The following is a 23,881-nucleotide window of genomic DNA, read 5'->3' as shown; positions in this document are numbered from 1 at the left end:
GGAAGAACTAATAGCTGTTTCCCAAACTGCTTTCCTTATTAAACATTAATGGACACATCTCAATAACCTTGACCTCCTAATGCAGTAAAGAAACAGAAAAGCAGAATCAACATGCCTGGATTGATAATTAACTAATGATTACAAAGGACTGGGATTTGAGAAATCTTTTCATTTTCACTTGCAATAACGATTTTACTCAGACTTATAGTAAAGATCCTTAGGAGGAAGAAAACTATCTCAAGTGGAAAGAAGTAGAAATGGGGTGCTTGATTAAATTGTTTCTGATACATCAGGACCCCCACTCTCTGCTGTCATAAAGAGGAGGATATGAGTCAAGGAAACATGGTGAACATTGTTTCAGGTTGATCCATGATGAGATAATTCATAACAACAATGATGATACTAAGGTCTTGGCTTTTTTTTTTCCTTCAGTAGAACTTATGTACTACCTACTTTGTGCCCAATAGTAAGATTTGCAAAGATTTATATGGGGTCAAAAAATTCTGGCCTTTACTAAAAATATAAATATATTTACATATTTTTTCATTCGCAAAGATTTAATTGCCCTTGTTCACTGTCAGGCTTTAGGAGACAAAATCCTAGATATAACCTGACTTTTAAGCAACCCCTCTGAGGAAATGTGAATCTGGTTTCATCACACAGGAAGTTCCTTTCTCACTTCATGAAAGTGTGAGATCCTCAAGACACTAAAAATGCCATTCAGTTCATCTACTTCTGATCCATATAAATCCATTTCGGAAACATATCTCTTGTATATAGAACTGAATTCCCTTTAATTTTTTAGTTTGTTTTTTATTATCATGCCTTTAAATGCCTAAGGGACACTGGTCATTGTCAGTCAAACATTTTTAGACTATAAATGCCTCCTGGCATATGCTCTCACCAAAACTACTTTCTTTTTTTTTTAATATATTTTTAAAGATTTTATCTATTCATTCATAGAGACAGAGAGAGAGAGTCAGAGACACAGGCAGAGGGAGAAGCAGGCACCATACAGAGAGCCTGATGTGGGACTCGATCCAGGGTCTCCAGGATCATGCCCTGGGCTGCAGGCGGCGCTAAACCGCTGCGCCACCAGGGCTGCCCCCAAAACTACTTTCAAGCTCATAAATTTCAGACCCCAGGCTTGGTTTAACCTAGGATGACAGCTGCAGAATTATGTAGAGCCCAAACTTAGAGCAGTTGCCCTAAATGGGTTAGGCCTTTGCAGGGGGCTTAGGAGAAACACAAAGTCTTCAAATTTTGTGCTTCCCAAGAAAGAGGAAGGAGGAACACAGAGCTCCTTCTTTCAGAGTACTCTTGAATGTCCAACCCTAGGGTATGCCTTCTTCCACCACCTAAGGATAATATAGGCTGCCACCACTATACTACCTCCAATGCCATCCCTATCTGTCACTACCACCACCACCAAGCTCACTAGCACAACCATCACCACTACCACCTCACAACCTTTACCACTGCCACTGCCATCCCTATAGACACTACAACCATCAATATCACCACCTTTGTCACCACCTCCTCCACCACCACCAATGCCACTACCAGCATCATCATGATCGTTGTTAACATTGTGAGGTCCTCTCTATAAACCAGGTCTGGTATCAATAGCTTCTGTGAATTTTATCTTAATTAATTCTCACAAAATCCTATGTCACAGCTATATATGAAGCACAAAATATGCCTCATTGTACACATAAGGGAACAGTGACTTTGAGATACTAAGTTACTCCAACAAAGTCAAGGATTTTGTAAACGGTTTGTCATGTGTGACAAGATTCCTCTCCTCCAACGGAATACTTCTTTAACCTGCTAACTTTACAGGTTCAAGTTGCTCAGCAAATTAAGAAAAAGTAAGAAAGACAGTGAGGAAGAAGGAATATAGAAGGAAAGAAGAAAAGGAGAGAAGGAAAAAAAAACCTTTTCTTCTATAGTAAAATAAGATTTCAATGGCAAATTTCCAATTCAAGAGAAAGTTTTACTCTAAAATGTAACTGGTTAAAGCCATATTCCACCTCCTCCACCAATATACATCTTTCCAAAGCTTTACCCAGGAGAAGGTGGAATTGGGGGTGGGGGAAGCACACGGGTATTAAATGCATGAAATGAGGAGATTGGGGTGGAGGGATATAGGCAAAGGAGAAACTTGGTACAAGGAAAAGAAGCTACAGCCCCTAGCAGACAGTTTCCTTTGCATGCCCAGCCTACTACTCCAGGTCCTCTGATGTCACTTAGGGAAGAGGCAAGTAAATTTCCAGAGCTAATATGATTTCCTGGAACTAGAACTAAAAACAGACCTTATGCCAAGGGAGAATAAGGCTAGTACAGAATTTACCAAATCTTAAATCTCTCGGGTCAGGCCCCAGTCAAAGCCACAGAGACATACAATACACCCTATGCTGCAGGCCTAACTCCCACCCCACCCCCCACCCCCCACCCCACAGCCTGGAGGTGAGAGGGCAGCTAGGAAGAGGGACTGCCAAGACCTGATTCCCTTAAGACAACTTCCCTGTAGCATGGCATGAGAAACAACCACTGTTAGCTGGTCTCATCCAAATACAATAAGCAAGAAGTTGAGCTGATGTTCAGCTTCCCTAACCATCACTACTGATAAGAGCTGATGATCTCTTCACATCACTGTTTCCACCCCCCACACCTTCCCTTCTTCCATCACACTGTGAGAGTCACTGTTCTGAAGCATGGAAACACTGAACATTGGAAGTTCCTCTCCAATATAACTCCAGACTATCTTTTCAACCTCCCTCCCTAGATACCATATGACTCAAGTTGTCAGTCAATACCCTCCTCCAGGCTCCAGAGAACTTGTGTATTACTCTACCACAGCATGTCTTACACACCATTACCCTTTAATAGTTGCCAGCCCAGCCCCACACATTCAAGACTCTTCTCCACAAAGGCTGAAAGTATGCTTCACTTTTATTTTCTCTTCCCTAGTAAGACTAGTCAGGGGTGGGATTCCATGAGGGTTTGAAGAATGAATGAACAAAATGAAATTTTAAGACCTATAGTGACATGAATCATATATACCTATGTTCTTAGTCTGAAAATTTTTTATTCATAATCTCAAGAAGAAATATATTTTATATTAGGACTCAGTACACTCCTATACATAATGGAAAAGTCTAATGAAACTAATAGCACATGGGAAACATTCTAATATATTATTCTATTCTATTCTGTTCTAGTCTACTCTCCTCTACTCCATTCCATTTCATTCCTTTACTATTTTAGCTTGGGTTTTCCAAGAAGCAGACCTTGAAACAAAGATTCAAATGCAAGTAATTTTACTTTGGAGGTGATCCCAGGAAACACCAGTAGAGAGAAGAAATAAGACAGGGAATGCAAGGCAGTCAATGAAAGTGTAGAATGTATGCCTCATCTCAGACTCATTATGACCAAGGGATGGGGAAACCAGTGTCTTCAGTGTACTTATTTACATACACCTTCAGTCACTTGTTGAGGGATGTGGAGGCGGGGGGAGGGGGTGCAGGAATGGGGGCACTAATTTCCTGGGACTTCTGATCTTCCAGAAGGACCTGATCAAAGCTGGCTTTACTAGGCAACAGGGAAGCCCTTGTCAAAGAAATGCAGGGGCTAGCAGGTGAAGGAATGCCAGTGTGCACAGGAGTATCAAGGGGAGGGAAGATGAGTGGGACACTGACAGCATCCGCTACACAAACTCTTTTGGTTTTTAGAATGCCTGGGTCACTATCCACTAAACTAATTTCATGATCAACTGATGGACTATAACCCATGGTTTGAATAGCAGCGTTAGTGTTCTAAGATGGTATTTCCTAAAGAGTAGTCCTTACGGTCCACATACTCCTGGTGGTCCCTGAAATGATTTTAGGTGATACACGAATAAGTATTTTTTAATATTAATCCTCATTTAAAAATTGCAACCTAGTGTCTGATATCTGATCCAGAACACATAAACAACTCTCAAAACTTAGTCATAAGAAGACAAATAACCCAATTTAGAGAAAAAAAACTTAGCAAAAAAATTTCACACATACTTCACCAAAGAAAATATGGAAAATGAGTACTTAAAAAGCTATTCAATTTTATTAGTTATTAGAGAAAAACATAAAAACCACAATGATATTCACTACATACCTACTGAAATGGCTAAATTAAGAAAACTGACAATACCACATTCAGGTGAGGGTGTGGAGCAACTGGAATTCTCATACTTTGTTGTTGGGCATGCAGACTGCTACAGCCACTTCAGTCACGTTTCTAAGTGGCGGTTTCTCCTGAAGCAATTCCACTCCTGGATATTTACCTAAGAAAAATTAAAACACAAAGAACTGTCTTAAAATGTTTATAGCAACTTTATTCATAATAGCAGGTAAGTAGAAAAGCAAAATGTCCACCAAGTGATGAATGAATAAACAAAGTGGTATTATCCCTAGAATGGAATACTACTCATCAATAAAAAAGGATTGAATTGTTGATACATGCAACAACATGGATGGATTTCAAAAGTATTGCTAAGTGAAAACAAATCCACTCAAAAAGGATGCACAAAGTATGATTTAACTTAACATTCTGGAAAAGTCAAACTTAGAAATCAGACTGGTGGGGATTGAGAACAAGAGTCAAATGTTGACTGTAAAGGAGCATGAGATTATATTTCAGGATGATGAAAGACTGGCTCTATTTTTATTTTGATCCCAACACGGGTTTGTCAAAACACATAGAATCTACACTTAAAAGGATCTAAGTTTACTGTATGTAAAATACACCTCAACAAACCCAACTTTAAAAAAATTGCAACCTAGGTAAAACAAGCACTTCTGTGATATAGACTTTTCCTTCTGAATAAATATATTTGAGGGAAAAAAGTAAATTGGTTTAAATATCAATACTGAGTATGTGATACATGGGTGTGGGGGCAGAAAATAGGAAGGTGATACCTGGTAGGATGGAGCTCAAGATCCTTTGCCCCAGAGATACCCCTTTATTGTAGTCCTCCCTAATTTTTCTTCCAGTCTAACTGTGCTTCTCCCCAACAGCGATTCGGCTATGGAGGCTGGGTGCAGCTCCAACACCACAGCAAGGTGAGTGTATCTCAAAGCGCGAATGTGCCTTAGACCAGGGGCATTCTGAGCCTGAGATGTTCTTGCAGGCAGCCTTCAGGGAGCTCAACTAATGTCCTCTTATTGACTTTATAGTAGGCATGGGAGCAGCACTGAGTTTCTCAAAATTACTAGGAAAAGTGAGGGTGACTTCAAAGAGCAGTAATTAGGAAGATAAAATTGCAATTTGAGAAGCCATTAAGAAATCTTTTTTTTTCTTTTTTTCCACCCTAGAATCAATTTTAGCATTCATTGCTCTGCCTCAAGAAAGCAACCTGGGCTCTTTCCACAGGTTATCACTGTATATTAAGGCCATCCAAATAAATGGTACTATTTAGGCATGAGCACAAGCTGGAAAAATTAAACATTGGAGATAAAAAAGAGAAATAGCCATTTGTATTAAAGGTTGAGTCTGGTAAAAGGAAAAGCAAGAAGAGGAAGGCTAGGGGCAAAGAATTCTGAAATAATGAGGGCTGAGAGTGCGATGAAGTCTAGTGCTACACAGACATCAGATTTGACTTCACTTTCAGAGGCATCTCCTATTCTCATGGAGTTCAGAGAGAACATTACTAAACTTCCAGCTAAATGCAGACAGGCCCTGGAGGCAGGCCCTAGAAGACTCATGGTCTAGGAAGGCACAGTTACTATGTGCAGGGGTGACATGGGAGAAAGGCAAATTCAGTGGGTCTCACCCCTAGACCTACCAACTCAGGGACTCTGAAGGTCAGGCAGACCATTGTTTTGACAAGCCTCTGGTAACTCTAACATTCACTCAAGCCTAAGAACCACTGGCTCGTACATCCATTCATTCAATCACAGATTTATACCGACACCTTTTGTGTCAGACCCACCAATCTAGATACTGGGAATACACTGGTGAACTCACTGTCCTCATCGTGCTCAAATTCCAGGGAGAGACAAGTGTGATCACAACAGAAAATATAATAAAAAACAGTGCTGTAGTAGCAAGTGATTCCAGAAGATTCACTGAGCTGGCTGCTCAGGGAGCTAGCCAAGACTCGGAGGACAGGAAGAAAAAGCCTAGACAAGTGTCCCTAGACAAAAAACATCAGTTGCAAAGCCCACCAAGTGAGAAAGAGCTGTGTTTGAGGAACAGAAAGGAAGGGAATATGTCTGAGATATAGTGAAAGGGGGAGATGGTAGGAAATAAGGCTGGTGAGGTACTCAGGGGCCAGATCAGGGAGGGACTTTGGGGACACAAGGAGTATCCCAGCTGTGGAGTCCAGATTTTATTCTCAGTGCAACACAAATTTTCTGGAGGGTCTTAACGGCTTAAAAAGACCACCTTGACTGCTCTGCGGAATATGAATAGAAATAGGTAGAATTGGGGATCCCTGGGTGGCGCAGCGGTTTGGCGCCTGCCTTTGGCCCAGGGCGCGATCCTGGAGACCCGGGATCGAATCCCACGTTGGGCTCCCGGTCCATGGAGCCCGCTTCTCCCTCTGCCTATGTCTCTGCCTCTCCCTCTCTCTCTCTCTGTGTGACTATCATAAATAAAATAAAAAAAATTAAAAAAATTAAAAAAAAAAGAAATAGGTAGAATTTAGGGAGCTAAGGTAAGAAGCTGGAGAGATGGGCAGAAGCCTCATCAGACAGGGCCATAGAGGATAGGTCTAGGCCTTTGTACTTGATTCTGAAGGCAATGGAGAAGAAATCATTTTGAACATCAAAATCTCTGGGGCAACTCATTCTCACCTTCATTATACTGCCTACTAAGTGCTGGTTTAGACACTGTGCTGCACTCTTCCCATTAAAAATGCTAGTTCTTAGCCCAAGAGCTAGTGATCTCAACTGGCCTTAAATCTCCCCAAGGCAGAGAACATTCTGAATGGAGCTGATTACAAGACTACTAGAAACTCCAGGAGAATGGACAGCCTGTGATTAGTGTTTATACCTCATTTGCAAACTCAATACTGGATTTGAATGGCATTCACTTCATTTTGTTTTTATGGCAAGAGACTCACGAACAGTAAATCTCCAAAAGTAAATAGGAATAAAAATAAATCTCATATCTACTACCTACATATTTCTGACAGAATTTAATAGAACAAAACAGTCACACTCTCTTTCCCTCTCTCTCAAAAACAAAACAAATCAAAATAAAACAGAAACAGATCTGTATTTTACATAATTATAGTGGTCAGGGATTACAGTCACTAGAAAAACAACATGCAAATATATATAAATATGGAAATAAAGCTAAGCAATGAGAAAATCCAGTATTTGGTGGCTGAAATTTCTTTTTGTTCTCCTACATTCCTTTGAACAAATATTTTGTGGCCCGTAAGACTGATATACCTCTGAGATTTCTTTTTTTTTCTTTTTCTTTTTCTTTTTTTTTTTACCTTAGAGATTTCCATCCTCTGAAAAATCTTTCCAAAACATTTCTCTGGTGTGCCATTTGTTTCACTTCTTAACCTTTGGTTTTTCAATTCTCTGGGAATGAATCAAAGGCTATTTGTTTGCCACAGAAAAGCTTTTGTTCAGAACTAAGAAAATACCATTTGTTCTTGGCTGAATATTGATAAAAGTATAGGTAGCAAGCCAGTTTGTATAGCCTACTTTCAGGAGCTGCTTGTGGTGGGGAAAGAACACCTAGGAGTATTTCAGAGGGTAGACATAGGGTACTTTTCAAATCCATGGATCAGAAGTGTCTAGAAACATCCACTGAGTGTTTTTTTGGGCCTCTGGGAATCCAAATACAGACACGCACACACGTGCACATAAACTTATATCTGTGCATGTGTATAATATACACACCATTTCCATCCAATTAGCATTTTGCACACAGTATTCTGTGTGATCTCATCATGTTGCTGCTTTCAAAACGATTTCCCTCATAAACAAAAACCTATCCAGTTTTTCACCTGTGTCCCAAGCACAGGACCTTCCGTCTCCATGGAGTTGCAGTTCATCATCCTCTCGGTAAGGATGTGTTCTCCATCCTGGAAGTTCCCAAAATCCCATCCTATTGGGATTTTTATGGAGGCTTTCTCATGTGGGCATGTTCAATTATTAACTCCATTTCTAACCCTCTTCCCATCTCTGGAGAAGTGGTGGGGGGACTGAAAATTCCAAGCTTCTAATCATGGTTTGGTCTTTCTGATGACCAGCCTCCATCCAGGAGTCATCCGGGAGTCTACTCAGAGTCATGTCAATAGAACAAAAGATGCTCCTAGTGCTCTTACCACTTAGGAATTTACAAGGGTTTTAGCATCCCTATGCTAAAAGGGTCAAAGACCAAATATTAAAATTAAGAGATGTTCCTAGTAACCCTCAACAAAGTACATAGAGATAGAACATATTCAACATCATAAAAGCCATATATGAAAGACCCACAGCTAATATCATCCTCAATGGGGAAAAACTGAGAGCTTTTTCTTTATGGTTTGGGACAAGACAAGGTTGTCCACTCTCACCATTACTCTGTAACATAGTACTGGAAGTTTTAGCCTCAGCAGTCAGACAACAAAAAGAAATAAAAGGTTTCTAAATCAGCAAAGCAGAAGTCAAACTTTTAATATTTGCAGAAGATATGATATTCTATAGAGAAAACCCAAAAGACTTCACCAAAAAATTGCTACAACTAATACGAAATTCAGCAAAGTCGCAGGATATAAAACCAATGCACAGAAGTCAGCTGCATTTCTATACACCAATAATGAAGCAGCAGAAAAAGAAATCAAGGAATTTATCCCATTTACAATTGCATCAAAAACAGTAAGATGCCTAGGAATAAATCTAACTAAAGAGGTAAAAGATCTATACGCTAAAAACTATAGAACAATTATGAAAGAAACTGAAGAGGACACAAAGAAATGGGGAAAAAATTCCTGCTTGTGGATAGGAAGAATAAACACTGTTAAAATGTCTATACTACCCAAAGTGATCTATACATTTAGTGCTATCCTTATCAAAATACCATCAGCATTTTTCAGAGCTAGAACAAGCAATCCTCAAATTTGTATGGAACTGCAAAAGACCCCAAATAGCCAAAGTAATCCTGAAAAAGAAAAGCAAAGTGGGTGGCATCATGATTTCAGACTTCAAGCTATTACTACAAAGCTGTAGTCATCAAGACAATATGGTACTGGCACAAAAACAGATCACATAGATCAATGGAACAGAATAGAAAATGGACCCACAACTATATGGTCAACTGATCTTCGACAAAACGGGAAAGAATATACAATGGAAAAAAAAAAGTCTCTTCAACAAATGGTGTTGAGAAAACTGGACAGCAACATGTAGAAGAATGAAACTGGATCCTTTTCTTACACCATACACAAAAATAGACTCAAAATGGATGAAAGACCTAAATGTGAGACAGGAAACCATCAAAATCCTAGACGAGGACACAGGCAGCAAATTCTTTGACCTCAACTACAGCAACTTCTTACTAGACACATTGCTAGAGGCAAGGGATACAAAGGAAAAATGAACTACTGGGACTTCAAAATAAAAAGCTTCTGCATAGTGAAGAAACAATCAACAAAAGTAAAAGGCAGGGATCCCTGGGTGGCGCAGCGGTTTAGCGCCTGCCTTTGGCCCAGGGCGCGATCCTGGAGACTCGGGATCGAATCCCACGTCGGGCTCCCGGTGCATGGAGCCTGCTTCTCCCTCTGCCTGTGTCTCTGCCTCTCTCTCTCTCTCTCTCTCTGTGACTATCATAAATAAATAAAAATTTTAAAAAAATCTTTAAAAAGTAAAAGGCAGTCTACAGAATGGGAGGAGATATTTTTGAATGACATATCTGATAAAAGGTCAGTATCCAAAATCTATAAAGATCTTATCAAAATCAACACCCCCCAAAAAGCAAATAATCCAGAGCAGAAGACAGGAACAGACATTTCTCCAAAGAAGACACCCAGATGGATAACAGATACCTGAAAAATGCTCAATGTCACTCATCCTCTGGGAAATACAAATCAAAACCACTATGAGATACCACCTTACACTTGTCAGAATGGCTAAAATTAACAACACAGGAAATAACAGAGTTGGCAAGGATGTGGAGAAAGAGAAACCCTCTTGCACTGTTGGTGGAAATGAAAACTGGTGCAGCCACTCTGGGAAACAATATGGAGGTTCCTCAAAAAAGTTAAAAGTAGAACTACCCTACAACCCAGCAATTGCACTACTGGGTATTTATGCAAAGAATATAAAAATACAGATTTGAAGGGGTACGTGTACCATGATGTTTATAGCAGATTATCAACAATAGCCAAACTACTAATCAATTGATGAATGGATAAAGAAGATGTGATATAGGGATCCCTGGGTGGCGCAGCAGTTTGGCGCCTGCCTTTGGCCCAGGGCGCGATCCTGGAGACCCGGGATCGAATCCCACGTCGGGCTCCCCGTGCATGGAGCCTGCTTCTCCCTCTGCCTGTGTCTCTGCCTCTCTCTCTCTCTGTGTGTGTGACTATCATAAATAAATAAAAATTTAAAAAAAAAGGACATAGTTTAAAAAAAAAAGAAGATGTGATATATACACATAATGGAATATTATTCAGCTATCAAAAAGAATGAAATCTTGCCCTTTGCAACGACATGGATGGAGCTAGAGTGTATTATGCTACAGGAAATAAGTCAGTCAGAGAAAGACAAATACAATATGGTTTCACTCATATATGGAATATAGGAAACAAAACAGATAAACATGTCAGAAGGGGGGAGAAAGAGAAAAGGAAAGGGAAGGAGACAAACCATAAGAGACTTCTAATGATAGAGAACAAACTGAGGATTGATGGAGGGAGGTGGGTGGAGGATAGACTAAATGAGTGATAGGTGTTAAGGAGGGCACTTGTTATGATGAGCACTGAGTGTTGTATATAAGTGACGAACCCCTAAATTCTACTCCTAAAAACAAGAGAACATTATATGCTAACTAACTAGAATATAAATTAAAATTTGGAAGAAGAAAAAAAGAAGACAAATGCTCCTAGTGTTCTTATCACTTAGGAAATTACAGGGTTTTAGGAGCTTTGTGCCAGGAACCAGGGGCAGAGACCAAAATATATTTTTTCTATTATTTCACACTCTGTCACTGGGGAGCCAGGAAAACACTCAAATGGATAAAGAACACACAGATAGCAATAATTTGTGCTGAGCAAAAGAGACAAAAAATAGTAAGGGATTTCAGGAGAGGTGGAAAGCCCAAGGCAGGGGGAAATTTTCATGAAACTAAAGAATCACAGAACTGTAGAACTAGTTATCATCTAGTCAGTGTTTGAAAATATGGGTTGAAACTCAAGTGAATCATAATATCAAGGCAGTGGATTAGAGCAGCTTAAAAAAAAACAGACTACAAAATACAATAGCAGAATGCATTCATGGTAAGAAGTACAGTTTCATGAAACTTCTGTTTCAGTTTGTAACTGTATAAATAGATGTATTTGGGTATAATGGGTCACAATGGAAAAAATACATTTCATAAGGTGGGATCATGGACAAAACTGATTAAAGCCCTCATCCAATGCCCTCATTTCATGTTTTTATTTTTAAGGTTAATTTTTCATTACATAAGTAATATTTGAATGAATTTTCCTTTTTAAATTAAGGCTTTTAGAGATAAAGCTATAATTAATTCCCTTGGATCTGTACTCCCTATCCTCAAAAGTAATTCCTATTGGGGTGCCTGGCTGGCTCAGTCAGTAGAGCATGTGATTATTGATCTCAGGGTCATGAGTTCAAGCTCCACAATGGGTGTAGAGATTTAAAAAGAAAAAAAAAATTAAGTAATTAGTATTAACAGTTTAGTTTAGTGGGTATCTTCCCAGACCTTTGCCCATTATTTTATTTGATATATATATGTACCTATGGAAACAAATAGTATTGTGTAACATGTTTACGTATATTTTTTTAGTTAAACCAATCAGCCTCCAAACAGAAAACAAATGGCACATTTAAATTGACTACTCAGAAAATAACAAAGAACCTATTTATAAAGGTGTAGGTATATATGTGATAAAGCTGTAGAAGCAGGCAGAGGTTAGAGCATAAAGGGTCTTGCAAGCTGGGTTAAGGCATCTAGATTGTGCCTTGAGGCCAATGGGATTCAAGAGTTTTAAGTGGGGCAGTGGCCAAATCTGATTTAAGATTTTAAAAGTTGACCCTGGGGACACCTGGGTGGCTCAGTCAGTTAAGCATCTGACTCTTGATCTCAGTTCAGGACTTGATCTCAGGCTTGTGAGTTCAAGCCCCACATTGGGCACCACACTGGGGCATGAAGCCTACTTAAAAAAACTTTTTAATTTGAATTTTAAAAAGTTGACTCTGGCTCTTTTGTAAAGACTGGGTTGGAAGGGGACAAAAGTGAAAGCAGGAGATCAGGCTGGAGGCTGACGCAGTCATCTGAGCAAGAGAGGAGGGGCTTGGGCCAGACTGGAGTAGCAGGATGTGGAAGAGGGAAACACTTTAGGATCTATTCTGGAGACAGAATTCAGGGCAGTGGGAAATGAACTGGATATATGACATAGCAGGCAGAGGAAAGTGAAAAAGTGAAGTTAACTCAGAGGGATGGAAAGATAATACAGGCATAAGGCCAGAAGTAGCCAAGGGGGGAGGACCCACAGGTATGGGAGAGAGATGGAGCCTCCCATGGAGTTCCCTTCAAAACCTTGAAATGTGAGCACTGGAGTGATAATAGAAAGTGCTTCCTGGTGACAGCATCTGGGCCATTTCTAACAACTCTTCACCTCAAACCCAATCAGCTTGGCTCAGAAGTTTGCAAGGTCTAGACAGACTGAGTGGCCTCTGGGGGGTAAGGGGTGGGGAATGGGAATCTGATTGTGCAATGCGGACTTCGAAAATACATTTTTAAAATTTAAATTCAATTTGCCAACATACAGTATAACAGCCAGTGCTCATCCCATCAAGTGCCCTCCTCAGTGCTCATCACCCAGTTAACCCATGCCCCCATCCACCTCCCCTTCCACAACCCTTTGTTTGTTTCCCAGAGTTAGGAGTCTCTCATGGTTTGTCTCCCTCTCTAAATGAAAATACATTTTTTAATGATACATGCAGTACCAGTCATTTGAAATACCAGTCATATTAGAACATATTTGTCAACAGTATTAGAATAAGAATGTGAGAAGCAGAAGCATCCTAGGTTAGGGTCCCTGGGAATCAGACTGAGAGAAATTAGCATGTGGGCGGTTTATCAGGAAGTGCTATGACAATGGGCACCAGTGGAAGGAGAACAAAGCTGGATAGAACAGAGGGCAATACTGAGCTGTGATGTTTCAATGGAGGCCTCAGCTGACCCTACAAAGAGCTCTAAAGCTAACCTTAAGAATTGTCCCAAGTTGGGAATCCAGGAAGACAAAAGAGACATTTATACCTCCATGTCAGTCACTAGAAGTGGGCTTCTCTGGAAATGAAGCAGGACCCTACAGGTGGCTCTTTTCAGCTGAGGTAGTCTTCTTATCTCCTCACAGGGGCTGAGAGTCCAGGGCTATCTGTATGCAACACTCCCAGAAGGTAGGAGAAAAGGCCCTTTATTCCGGAAGGAGGATTTGAGCAGCACATCACACCATCCTGGGAAGGGAACTTAGACATCACTTACTCTAAGCCCTTATTTTATAGTTAGAATCCAACGTTCTGGGAGATTAAGTATTTAAAAATAGGGTCCTGGTCTCCTGACTCCTGCAGTACCATGATTTCTATTATGTCATGCTGTTCTGGCTTTAAAAGTATTAGAGATGTATTTGAAATGGTTTATCCAGGTGGCAACTGTTGGTTGGGGAACTCTTTTTTTTTTTTTACATTTTTTAAAATTTAAGTAATCTCAAAAAAATAAAAAAAAATAAAAAATAAAAATTTAAGTAATCTCTACACCCCTCTTGGGGCTTGAACTCACAACCCCAAGATGAAGAGTCACATACTCTTCCAACTGAACCCACCAGGCACCTTGGTTGGGGAAATATTTATTTATTGATTGATTGATTGATTGATTGATTGATAAATTTATTTTTTATTGGTGTTCAACTTGCAAACATACAGAATAACACCCAGTGCTCATCATGTCAAGTGCCCACCTCAGTGCCGGCCACCCAGTGACCCCCACCCCCCGCCCTCCTCCCCTTCCACCACCCCTAGATCGTTTCCCAGAGTTAGGAGTCCTCCATGTTCTGTCTCCCTTTCTGATATTTCCCACTTATTTTTTCTCCTTTCCCCTTTATTCCCTTTCACTATTATTTATATTCCCCAAATGAATGAGACCATATAATGTTTGTCCTTCTCCAATTGACTTATTTCACTCAGCATAATATGGGGAAATATTTAAAAAGACAAAAAAAAACTTGGTTTTCTTTTAAGAGTTCAGAAAAATAGGATTTGTTTGTGGGTTGAATATATTAGAGCAGCTTACTCCAGTTACTTGGTTATTAGTTTACTTTAAGATCTTGGTTGATATTGAGGTCAACATTAAAAACAGAACCTAAAAACCCCTCCATCTCTCCCACAGCAACAAGTGCTGTCTTCTTCTTTTTTTTTTTAATATATATAAGATTTTATTTATTTATTCATGAGAGACACACACAAACAGAGAGAGAGAGAGGCAGAGACACAGGCAGAGGGAGAAGCAGGTTCCATGCAGGGAGCCCAAAGTGGAACTCCATCCTGGGTCTCCAGGATCAAATGCTGTCTTCTAAGGCATTTACAGCCCTTTAGGGATAGTGGGTTCCCAAATGTAAAGTGAGAGGGATCAGGAATTGATTTTTTTCCCAATGGTTGTCAGGTCCCAAAATTCTGGTTGAAGAAACAATACAAAGGGAAGCCTATTAAGGGGCACAGCTGCTTTGTGGTACTTTTTACTCAGAAAGAGTTCTACTGACCATTGCTGTCATTCATTAGCCTTACCATGGATCCAGCATGAAGGATGTGGAAAGAGAAATTTAGTGAGTCCAATTTTCCTGCCATGTAATGAGAGCAACCCCCTGAGATAATCAGACTCTTTAGGAAATGATAGTAATTAACCTTTGCCTGGTAAATAAACACCAATTACTAATATCAGCATAAGTGGTGTGGAAAATGGATCCATAACCTTGGACAAGCCAGTGCATTTTAAGGACTTACTGGTAAATGCCAGAGTTGGACTAAATGATCCAGTTCTGCTTCAGTGTGCTCTATTTTATCGAAAACCAAAACTTATTCATGCATCTCCCAGAGAAACCCAATTTCCTCCCTTGCCATTTACAATATATGGTAATATCTGCCCCGAAATGATTGTGTGTGTTCTCTGACTTGGTTCTTTACAAATATTCTATTATTGAATCTTCTGTTTCACCCAGTACTCTTAGTTGCAAACAAAAGAATGCATTCTAGCTTGCTTAAATAGAAAGGCAGCTCACAAACCTCCTGGGAGTACAAGAGATCAAACCCAGAGGCTGCGCTAACATACATGATGCCCAATCATATCTGGGGGGCCTCTCCAGCAAAGAGTAAGTGACATCCCACCTGGCCACAGACAGAAAGCTCACATTCATGCTGATGCTGCTGAGCTGTCAGACAACACCCATATCAGAAGGTAGCTTCTGCATGCATGTTAGTATCCTTGCCACAAGGGAGGCTTGGAAAGTGAAATCTGGATTCTCGCTCATAAAATTTCTTCACACATAGAAGTGTTCCAAAGACGCTGGGTGGTCACAAGCATGACAAATATACTTGTCCACATTCTGCAGATAGAAAAGGTGAGGCTCCAACTCAAAAATCCCCTAACTTAGCCAATTCTACTAGCAGTAAGTAATTTCATGAGACTTAAACTCAGATTCATTGGGATGCATGCTTTTTCAGGACTCTGCTGTTCTGGGTATTTTATTTTATTTTTATTATTTTTTTAATTCTGGGTATTATATGGTGATTAAGCTTTTCTGTTTAGGAGGAGCAAAAGAAAAATAAAACCTTTAATTTGCAAAATAAAAGTTTATTTCTTGACTTTTTCTTTTACCATCATTCCTCTCCCTCTCTTCTTCACTAAATGGAAAGACATGAGATTCTATATTCTATTTGTATAGACAGAATCATTCAGTACTCTTTGTTGCAAACAACAGAACCAATAATGGTTAGTTTAAGCAGAAAAGGAATTGGTTTCAAGTGTTTCAAGCCCTTCCAGAATTACAAATGCCTAGGGAACCACACTTATAAGATGTGCAGGTGACTGAAGCCACAACCGAGGCCATACCACGGGACTAGTTTGGCTAGGGAGCTGCTGCCTCCCAGCTAGACATTGGACACAGCCACCAGTCCCACTGCTAATGGACACAGCATGTGGCCACTGTTGGAATCACTGGCAGAAAAGATTCACTGACCCTGTCTTTTTGTATCATTTGCTCTTGATTGAAAACCAAGCACTGTGGTGTCTGGGTGGCTCAGTGGTAGAGCACCTGCCTTTGGCTTAGGGTGTGATCCTGGGGTCCTGGGATTGAATCCCACATCGGGCTCCCCCCGGGGGGCCTGCTTCTCCCTCTGCCTAGGCCTCTGCCTCTCTCTGTGTGTCTCTCATGAATAGATAAATAAAATCTTAAAAAAAAAAAAAAAAGCATTGATTGGTCAAGCTTGGGGCAAGAAGAGTAAGTATTGGGGCTTTTGAGCTGTATCAGAAGGGACCTGCCTCCACCAAGACTCTCAAAGGAGATTCCCCAATCTGGAAAGGTGGTGCAGATGCTGCCAAGGTCAACAAAGGATGGGAACTGAGGCAAATAAATCCTGATGTCCCGATGTCAAGAGACTCAGCTCTGCCTAGGTATGGACATCTGTCTCAGATAGACAAGTCAATGTTCACTGACCTTTTCCCCCAGCCATGAAAAATGAAAACATAAATGTGAGGTCTTACTTATGCATGCCAGATATGAATGGGCTGCCACACTTGAAGGTGAAAAGTGGTCAACCTTCTCCATGCATGACATGGGGAAGGTCTTGTCTATGATATAGAAGGATGGAGAATGAAGCCATGGCAAGGCCTGTGTGCAACTCACAATCAAGCCAAGAAGAGAAAGAAGGTGAAGTATTGCACCAAGCAGAGCTCAAGGCCTTTGATTACCACATGCCTACTCAGCCATCACATAGGGCCCTAGGGCGATCCTGAGGCTCTGAAGCACCACCATAGGTGATGTGACCTCAAAGCAGGGGAATATCAGGAGACAGCCATAATCATTAATAACTAATACTTAGAGTAATTAATGTGTGTCAGAAACTCTACTAAATGCCTTATATGGATTATCCCATTTCATGCTTACCAGATCCCTTTAAGGTAAATCATATTATTATTTCTATTTTAAAGATAAGCATATCAAGGCTCAGAGATGTTGTGTAATTTGCTCAAGGCTATACAGTAAGTGGTAGAATGGGATTTGAACCTGATCACTCTGATTTCAGGGACCTGGATCATACACTTCCGTTTTCTTTAGGGATCACAAACTGAAAGTCCAATTTAGGGGGTCCCCTGAACTGAGTATTAAATGAAGTGTACATAGGTAGGCATGATGCCCAGTGGAAGCTAGCAGCTCAGCACCAAATTTCATACATGCTATGAGACTGATTCACTTCATTGCCTACCTCCTCCTGCAGGTGTTGACATCAGTGAATCTTGCTCTGTTAGACAAATCATTTACTGTCACTCTCCATCTGTTGTTTCTCTATAAAACAAGAGGGTTGAACTGAATGGTCTAACTCAGAAGCCCTTTCCAAATCTAAAATATTGTGGATCCAGAGTTTTCCAGACACTGGGCCATCCTCTCAGGTCCTATAGCCATCAATTGAGATCAGCAAGATGACCAGCCATCCTCAACATGCAGCCCCAAGGCCATGACTATGACCTTTTTCTCTCTGTGTCCAGCCACTGACAGTCACAGAGCACACCTCTTCCATTCCAGGCCAACATTAAGGCATAAGGATGAAAGCTGAGTCCTGTTAAATGAACAGACTTCTACTTCTTTAAGGATTAAGTAAAAACCCCTAAAAATGTTAGGGAAGAACCATACTCCAAAGCAAACAAGGAAGAATAAATCTAAGTAAGCCTAGGTACCTTTTTACTGATGTGAGTTTTCTGCCGTAGGGAGAAGCAAAAATGTTGAAGGATGGGAAGGTCTTCAGAGTGGTCCAAGAGAACTGCTGGGATCCAGAAGTCCGTATTAGAGAAATGGATCAAACAGGTACTTATGACGAGAAATGTTACCAATGTTTGCACCTAATATAAAAATAACGTCTGCCTCTAAACGTCTATTGACCACTTTATGTGCTTAATGTGACAGCAACTTCCAATTGCCTTTTCTCCACAGGACAGTCTATTTCAGATTTGCTTCTACTCAATACTTTCAGAGTGTGGATTTAAACTTTTTAAAATTAGGTATACCCTGTTTTAAAGTAGAATGCTACATCATCAAAAAGATAAAAGTAGTATTTTATTATTTTAAGTTCAAATGTATTTACTTACTATAAAGTCAAATAAAACCATAAAAATTAGAAGTCATAAATTAAGGATGCCCATTGCTTGCTTAGTCAGATTCAGGATCCATACTATTTCTATAGTTTGTCTTAGTGCACCATACACAGGATGTCCCCATTGACATCGAAGGGGTAGAAATGGGAGTAGTTAAAAAGAAAGTTAATCATATAAACTCAGAATACTCTACAATGAAACTAATCCAGAAATTTGAAAGAGGAGAATTAGGAAATCCTTATTTCAAAGCCGAATCACTAACAATTTCTAAGAACTGCTTGATTTTCCTCATCTTACATCTAAAAAAAAAGTCCCCCCAGGGGCAGCCCCAGTGGCGCAGTGGTTTAACACCACCTGCAGCCTAGGGCGTGATCCTGGAGACCCTGGATGAGTCCCATGTCAGGCTCTCTGCATGGTGCCTGCTTCTCCCTCTGCCTGTGTCTCTGCCTCTCTCTCTCTCTCTTTCTGTGTCTCTATGAATAAATAAATAAATAATCTTAAAATAAATAAATTAATAAAATAAAATAAAAATAGTCCCCCCAACTTAAAAGAATTTTGAAGACTATCTAAAATATGGTATGATAGCCACATTGTGCTTTCACTTAATACTACCTGGTTGACTGTGCGACCTGAGGAGTATATGCCCAAGAAGATGCACTGAACCTTCTAGACAACATGTTAGTCATGCCCATGGGCTGTGATGGGGAACTCACCACTACAACACTGTCATCAGGCCTAAATTTTGACATGGGTGGTCTAGATTCAAACAGGAAAACAAACAATGCATATACACAAATAAAAGAGCAGCTTAGAACTATCATTATCTTAACCAAAGGTAAATTTATAAGAACTTCAAATACATACAAAGATAGCAGAAGATATTTTATTCCAAAGCCTGCACAAAATGAGTTAACCTGCCAGCCCCAAATGAGGAGGTAGTCTCTGGCATGTTATAATTTGGTCTAGGATACTTCTGGCCAGGTACTTCTTTATGGATTTTTTAAACAATTATAAATATATTTAAATGCCACTTAAGTTGATTTTTTGCAGAAAGTCTAAAGCACCTCTGTAGACCATTCCACAGAATACAGAGTATATGCCCCTGTTCTAACAGTATATGGAAATGGGAAGGGAGTAAGAGGAAAAAAGCTCTCCAGGCCCAGAGCTAAGAGCAAAGTTTTGCTCTAAATGTGAAGCTTGGAGTGAAGATGATGGAGGAGTAGGGGACCCTAATTTTGTCTGGTCCCTGGAATTCAGCCAGATAGTTATCAAATCATTCTAAGCATCTGCAAAATTAACTGAAGATCTGAGAAAATAATTGCTGCAATTCCACAAATAGAAAAGTGACCACTTTTTGCAAGATAGGAGGTGCAGAGACATGAATCCAAGGCGATATATCAAAGATAAACCATGGCGGGGAGGGAGCCTCCCGTAAACTGGCTATTGGAAAGTGTCATAAGTGGCAAAGTCGCAAAATCGGAACTTTTAGAAGTGTACCTGAAAAATGCTCAGGTGGCGAAGCAGGACAGAATCCTAGGTGGAAGAGTGAGGTCTCAGGATCCCCGGGGTCACAGAAAAACTAAGGGTACCTGAGTGCAGCATCAGAGCAAGGAAGCTGGCTGCAAACAGCGAATCCAGGAGTGGGCTTTCTGCTTAGTGTTGACACAAACTGCAGCACAGCCAGATGAACGTGCTTTCCAAGAGTCAGGGCCCAGGAAGCAGCAGCACCATGGGGAGACCCCTCTACCTCCCTTTGGAGGAGCAGTGGCACCTGCTGGGGCACAGGAGTCTACAGCGTTTGGAGACTCAAAGTAGGGTCACGTGCCTGAGATAGAAATGCTGGGTCACAGGCTGGGTGAACAGAGTTCTGATGGAAAGCAGGGGCATAAGAGTGATTACTTTTCTGTGAGGGCTCACTTTAGAGTGGGGGCACAAACTTTCAGCTCTGGGGCAGGAGATTGGGGCATCATCATTTTCATCACCCCCAATCAGTGCTGACAGCCTTCAGGGAGCAAAACAGTGTCACATAGTGCAATTTAGAGCGGCCTATACAGAGCCTGGCCCCTTGGCAATGGGAGGGTGTGATTCCACCCAGCAAAGACACCTGAATATCAGTGCAACAGGCCCCTCCCCCAGAATATCAGCAAGAACATCTGGCTAATACCAACTTTATCAATCATAAAGAAATACAAAGCTTTTCTCTGGGGGAAGACAATATATAGCATTTGTGGGGTTTTTCTTATTATTCTTTTAGTCTTTCTGTTTTTTTTTTCATTTCAGCTCTTTTCCTATTTTATCAATTCTTTTCTTAAATCTTTTTTAATTTTTATTTTTACATTTATGGTTTTTTCATTTTTGGTTTCCTTTCATTGTATTCAATTTTATCTTTATATATATATATATATATATATATATATATATATATATATATATATATAAAGTTTTTCTTTCCTATTTTGAGATCTAGTTTCTTCTAAAAAAAAAAAAAAGACCAAAATACACCCAGGATCTACTTTATTGTTCTGTTCTACTTCTTGTTTGGTTTTTTTCTTTTTTTACTTTTCTTTTTTTGGTTTCTGTTATCTTCTGATTTATTTAGTGAGCATTTTTCTTTCATCTATTCTTTTATGGACATAATGATGAAACAGAAAAACTCACCCCCCAAAAAAGGAACAGAAGGCAGTACTCACTGCTGCCAGGGATTTAATCAAATGGATATAAGTAAGATGTTGGAACTAGAATTCAAAACAATGATTATAGAGATACCAGCTGGGCTTGAATAAAGCATAGAGGACACCAGAGAATCCATTTCTGGAGAAATAACTAAAATCTAATCAGGCTGAAATCAAAAAGGGTATTACTAAGATACAATAAACAAAAATAGAGGCTCTAACTGCTAAGATAAATGAGGCAGAAGAGAGGGTCAGTGATATAGAAGACAAAAATGATAGAGCATAAGAAAGCTGAGAAAAGAGAGAGAATGACTAGATTGCAAAGGGAGGATATAAGAGATCAATAAACCCCTACTTAGATTCATCAAGAAGAGAAAGGACCCAAATAAATAAATAAAATCACAAATGAAAGTGAGATCACAACCAACACCAAAGAAATATAAACAATTATAAGAGCATATTATGAGCAATTACATGCTAACAAATTAGGCAATCTAGAAAAAATGGATGCATTCCCAGAAACATATAAACTACCAAAACTGAAACAGGAAGAAATAAAAAAAAAAACCTGAACAGAACCATGACCAGCAAAGAAATTATAAAGCAGTAATCAAAAAATCTCCCAACAAACAGAAGTCCAGAGCCAGATGGCCTCCCAGGGGAAGTCTACCAAATATTTAAAGAAGAACTAATGCCTATTCTTCTGAAGCTGTTTCAAAAAGTAGAAATGGAAGGAAAACCTCCAAACTCTTTCTACAAGGCCAGCATCACCTTCGTCCCAAAACGAGATAAAGACCCCACCAAAAAGGAGAATTACAGACCAATATTCCTGATAAACGTGGATGCAAAAATCCTCAGCAAGATACTAGCTAATAGGATCTAACAGTACATTAAAAGGATTATTCACCACCACAACCAAGTTGGGTTTATTCCTGGGTTGCAAGAGTGGTTCAACATCCACAAATCAATCAATGTGATATACCACATTAATAAAAGAAAGGACAAGAACCATATGATCCTCTCAATTGATGCAGAAAAGCTTGGACAAAATACAGCATCCTTTCTTGATTAAAACTCTCCATAGTGTAGGGATAGAGGGAACATATCTCAATAACATAAGCCATCTACAAAAAGCCCACAGTAATTGTCATCCTCAATGAGGAAAAACTGAAAGCTTTTCCCCTAAGGTCAGGAACATGACAGGGATGCCCACTCTCACAACTGTTGTTCAACTTAGTACTGGAGGTCCTAGCCTCAGCAATCAGACAACAAGAAGAAATAAAAACCACCCAAATCAGCCAAAAATTCAAACTTTCACTCTTCACAGATGACATGAGACTCTATGTTGAAATCCAAAACACTCCACCTAAAAGTTGCTAGAACTCATACAGGAGTTCAGCAAAGTGGCAAAATATAATTCAAAGCACAGAAATCAGTTGCATTTCTATATAGGAACAATGAGACAGAAGAAAGAGAAATTAAGGAGTTGATCCCATTTACAATTGCACCAAAAACCATAAGATACCTAGGAAAAAACTTAACCAAAAAGGTAAAAGATCTGTCTGCACTCTGAAAACTATAGAACACTTATGAAAGAAATTGAGGAAGACACAAAGAAATGGAACATTCTAAAGAAATGCAACAACAATCTACACATTCAATGCAGTCCCTATCAAAATACCATCAACATTTTTCACAGAGTGAAAGAAATAATCCTAAAATTTGCATGGAACCACAAAAGACCCCAGATAGCCAAAACAATGTTTAAAAATAAAACCAAAGCTGGTGGCATCACAATTCTGGACCTCAAGCTCCATTACAAAGCTGTAATCAAGACAATATGGTATTGGCACAAAAATAGATCACATAAGTAAATAAAATCTTAAAAAAAAAAAAAAGATCACATAGAGCAACAAACAGAATAGAGAACCCAGACATGGACCCTCAACTCTATGGTCAGCTAATCTTCAACAAAGCAAGAAAGAACATCCAATGGAAAAAGGACAGTCTCTTCAACAAATGGTACTGGGGGGGGAGGGGCAAGATGGTGGAAGAGCAGGGTCCCCAAATCACCTGTCCCCACCAAATTACCTAGATAACCTTCAAACCATCCTGAAAATTTACGAATTCGGCCTGAGATGTAAAGAGAGACCAGCTGGAATGCTACAGTGAGAAGAGTTCGCGCTTCTATCAAGGTAGGAAGACGGGGAAAAAGAAATAAAGGAACAAAAGGCCTCCGAGGGGGAGGGGCCCCGCGAGGAGCCGGGCTGAGGCCGGGGCGAGTGTCCCCAGGACAGGAGAGCCCCGTCCCGGAGGAGCAGGAGCTGCACCAACCTTCCCGGGGGAAAGGGGCTCGCAGGGAGTTAGAGCAGGACCCAGGAGGGCGGGGATGCCCTCAGGCTCCCGGGGACACTAACAGACACCTGCGAGCGCAGGGGAGTGCTCCGAGCTCCCTAAGGGCTGCAGCGCCACGGCGGGGCTGGAGCAGCTCGGAGGGGCTCGGCCGGCGGCTCCACGGAGGGGGCTGCGGGGCGGGAGCGCGAATCCAACAGCGCAGGCCCCGGAGCACAGGGCGCCGGGACACAGGCCAGGATCCGGCCTCCCCCGGGACAGGCAGAGGCCGGGAG

The 23,881-nt window shown here is 40.4% G+C and overlaps 2 protein-coding genes across 4 annotated transcripts in view; one reads left to right on the top strand and one right to left on the bottom strand.

The window, feature by feature from the left end:
* LOC129503957 (uncharacterized) overlaps positions 1-23,881 on the bottom strand; it is a 94,376-nt gene that overhangs the window by 10,479 nt on the left and 60,016 nt on the right. The window contains exon 3 of the mRNA XM_055316473.1: positions 4,233-4,324. Within this exon, the coding sequence (XP_055172448.1) occupies positions 4,233-4,324 (92 nt within the window). The remainder of the gene's footprint in view (positions 1-4,232; positions 4,325-23,881) is intronic.
* The window catches only part of ACMSD (aminocarboxymuconate semialdehyde decarboxylase), a 68,882-nt gene that overhangs the window by 2,966 nt on the left and 42,035 nt on the right, over positions 1-23,881 (top strand). For 2 of the 3 annotated variants that reach the window (XM_055316471.1, XM_055316470.1), the window contains exons 2-3: positions 5,058-5,102; positions 18,199-18,295. In XM_055316471.1, coding sequence (XP_055172446.1) covers positions 5,058-5,102; positions 18,199-18,295 — 142 coding nt within the window. Of the gene's footprint in view, positions 1-5,057; positions 5,103-18,198; positions 18,296-23,881 lie in introns of those variants that run through there. The other variant, XM_055316472.1, reaches the window with a different exon arrangement.

Source organism: Nyctereutes procyonoides, unplaced genomic scaffold (genome assembly GCF_905146905.1).
Source record: "Nyctereutes procyonoides isolate TBG_1078 unplaced genomic scaffold, NYPRO_anot_genome, whole genome shotgun sequence".
In the NCBI taxonomy this organism is placed as follows: domain Eukaryota; kingdom Metazoa; phylum Chordata; class Mammalia; order Carnivora; family Canidae; genus Nyctereutes; species Nyctereutes procyonoides.
This window is presented reverse-complemented; position numbering and strand designations above follow the sequence as displayed.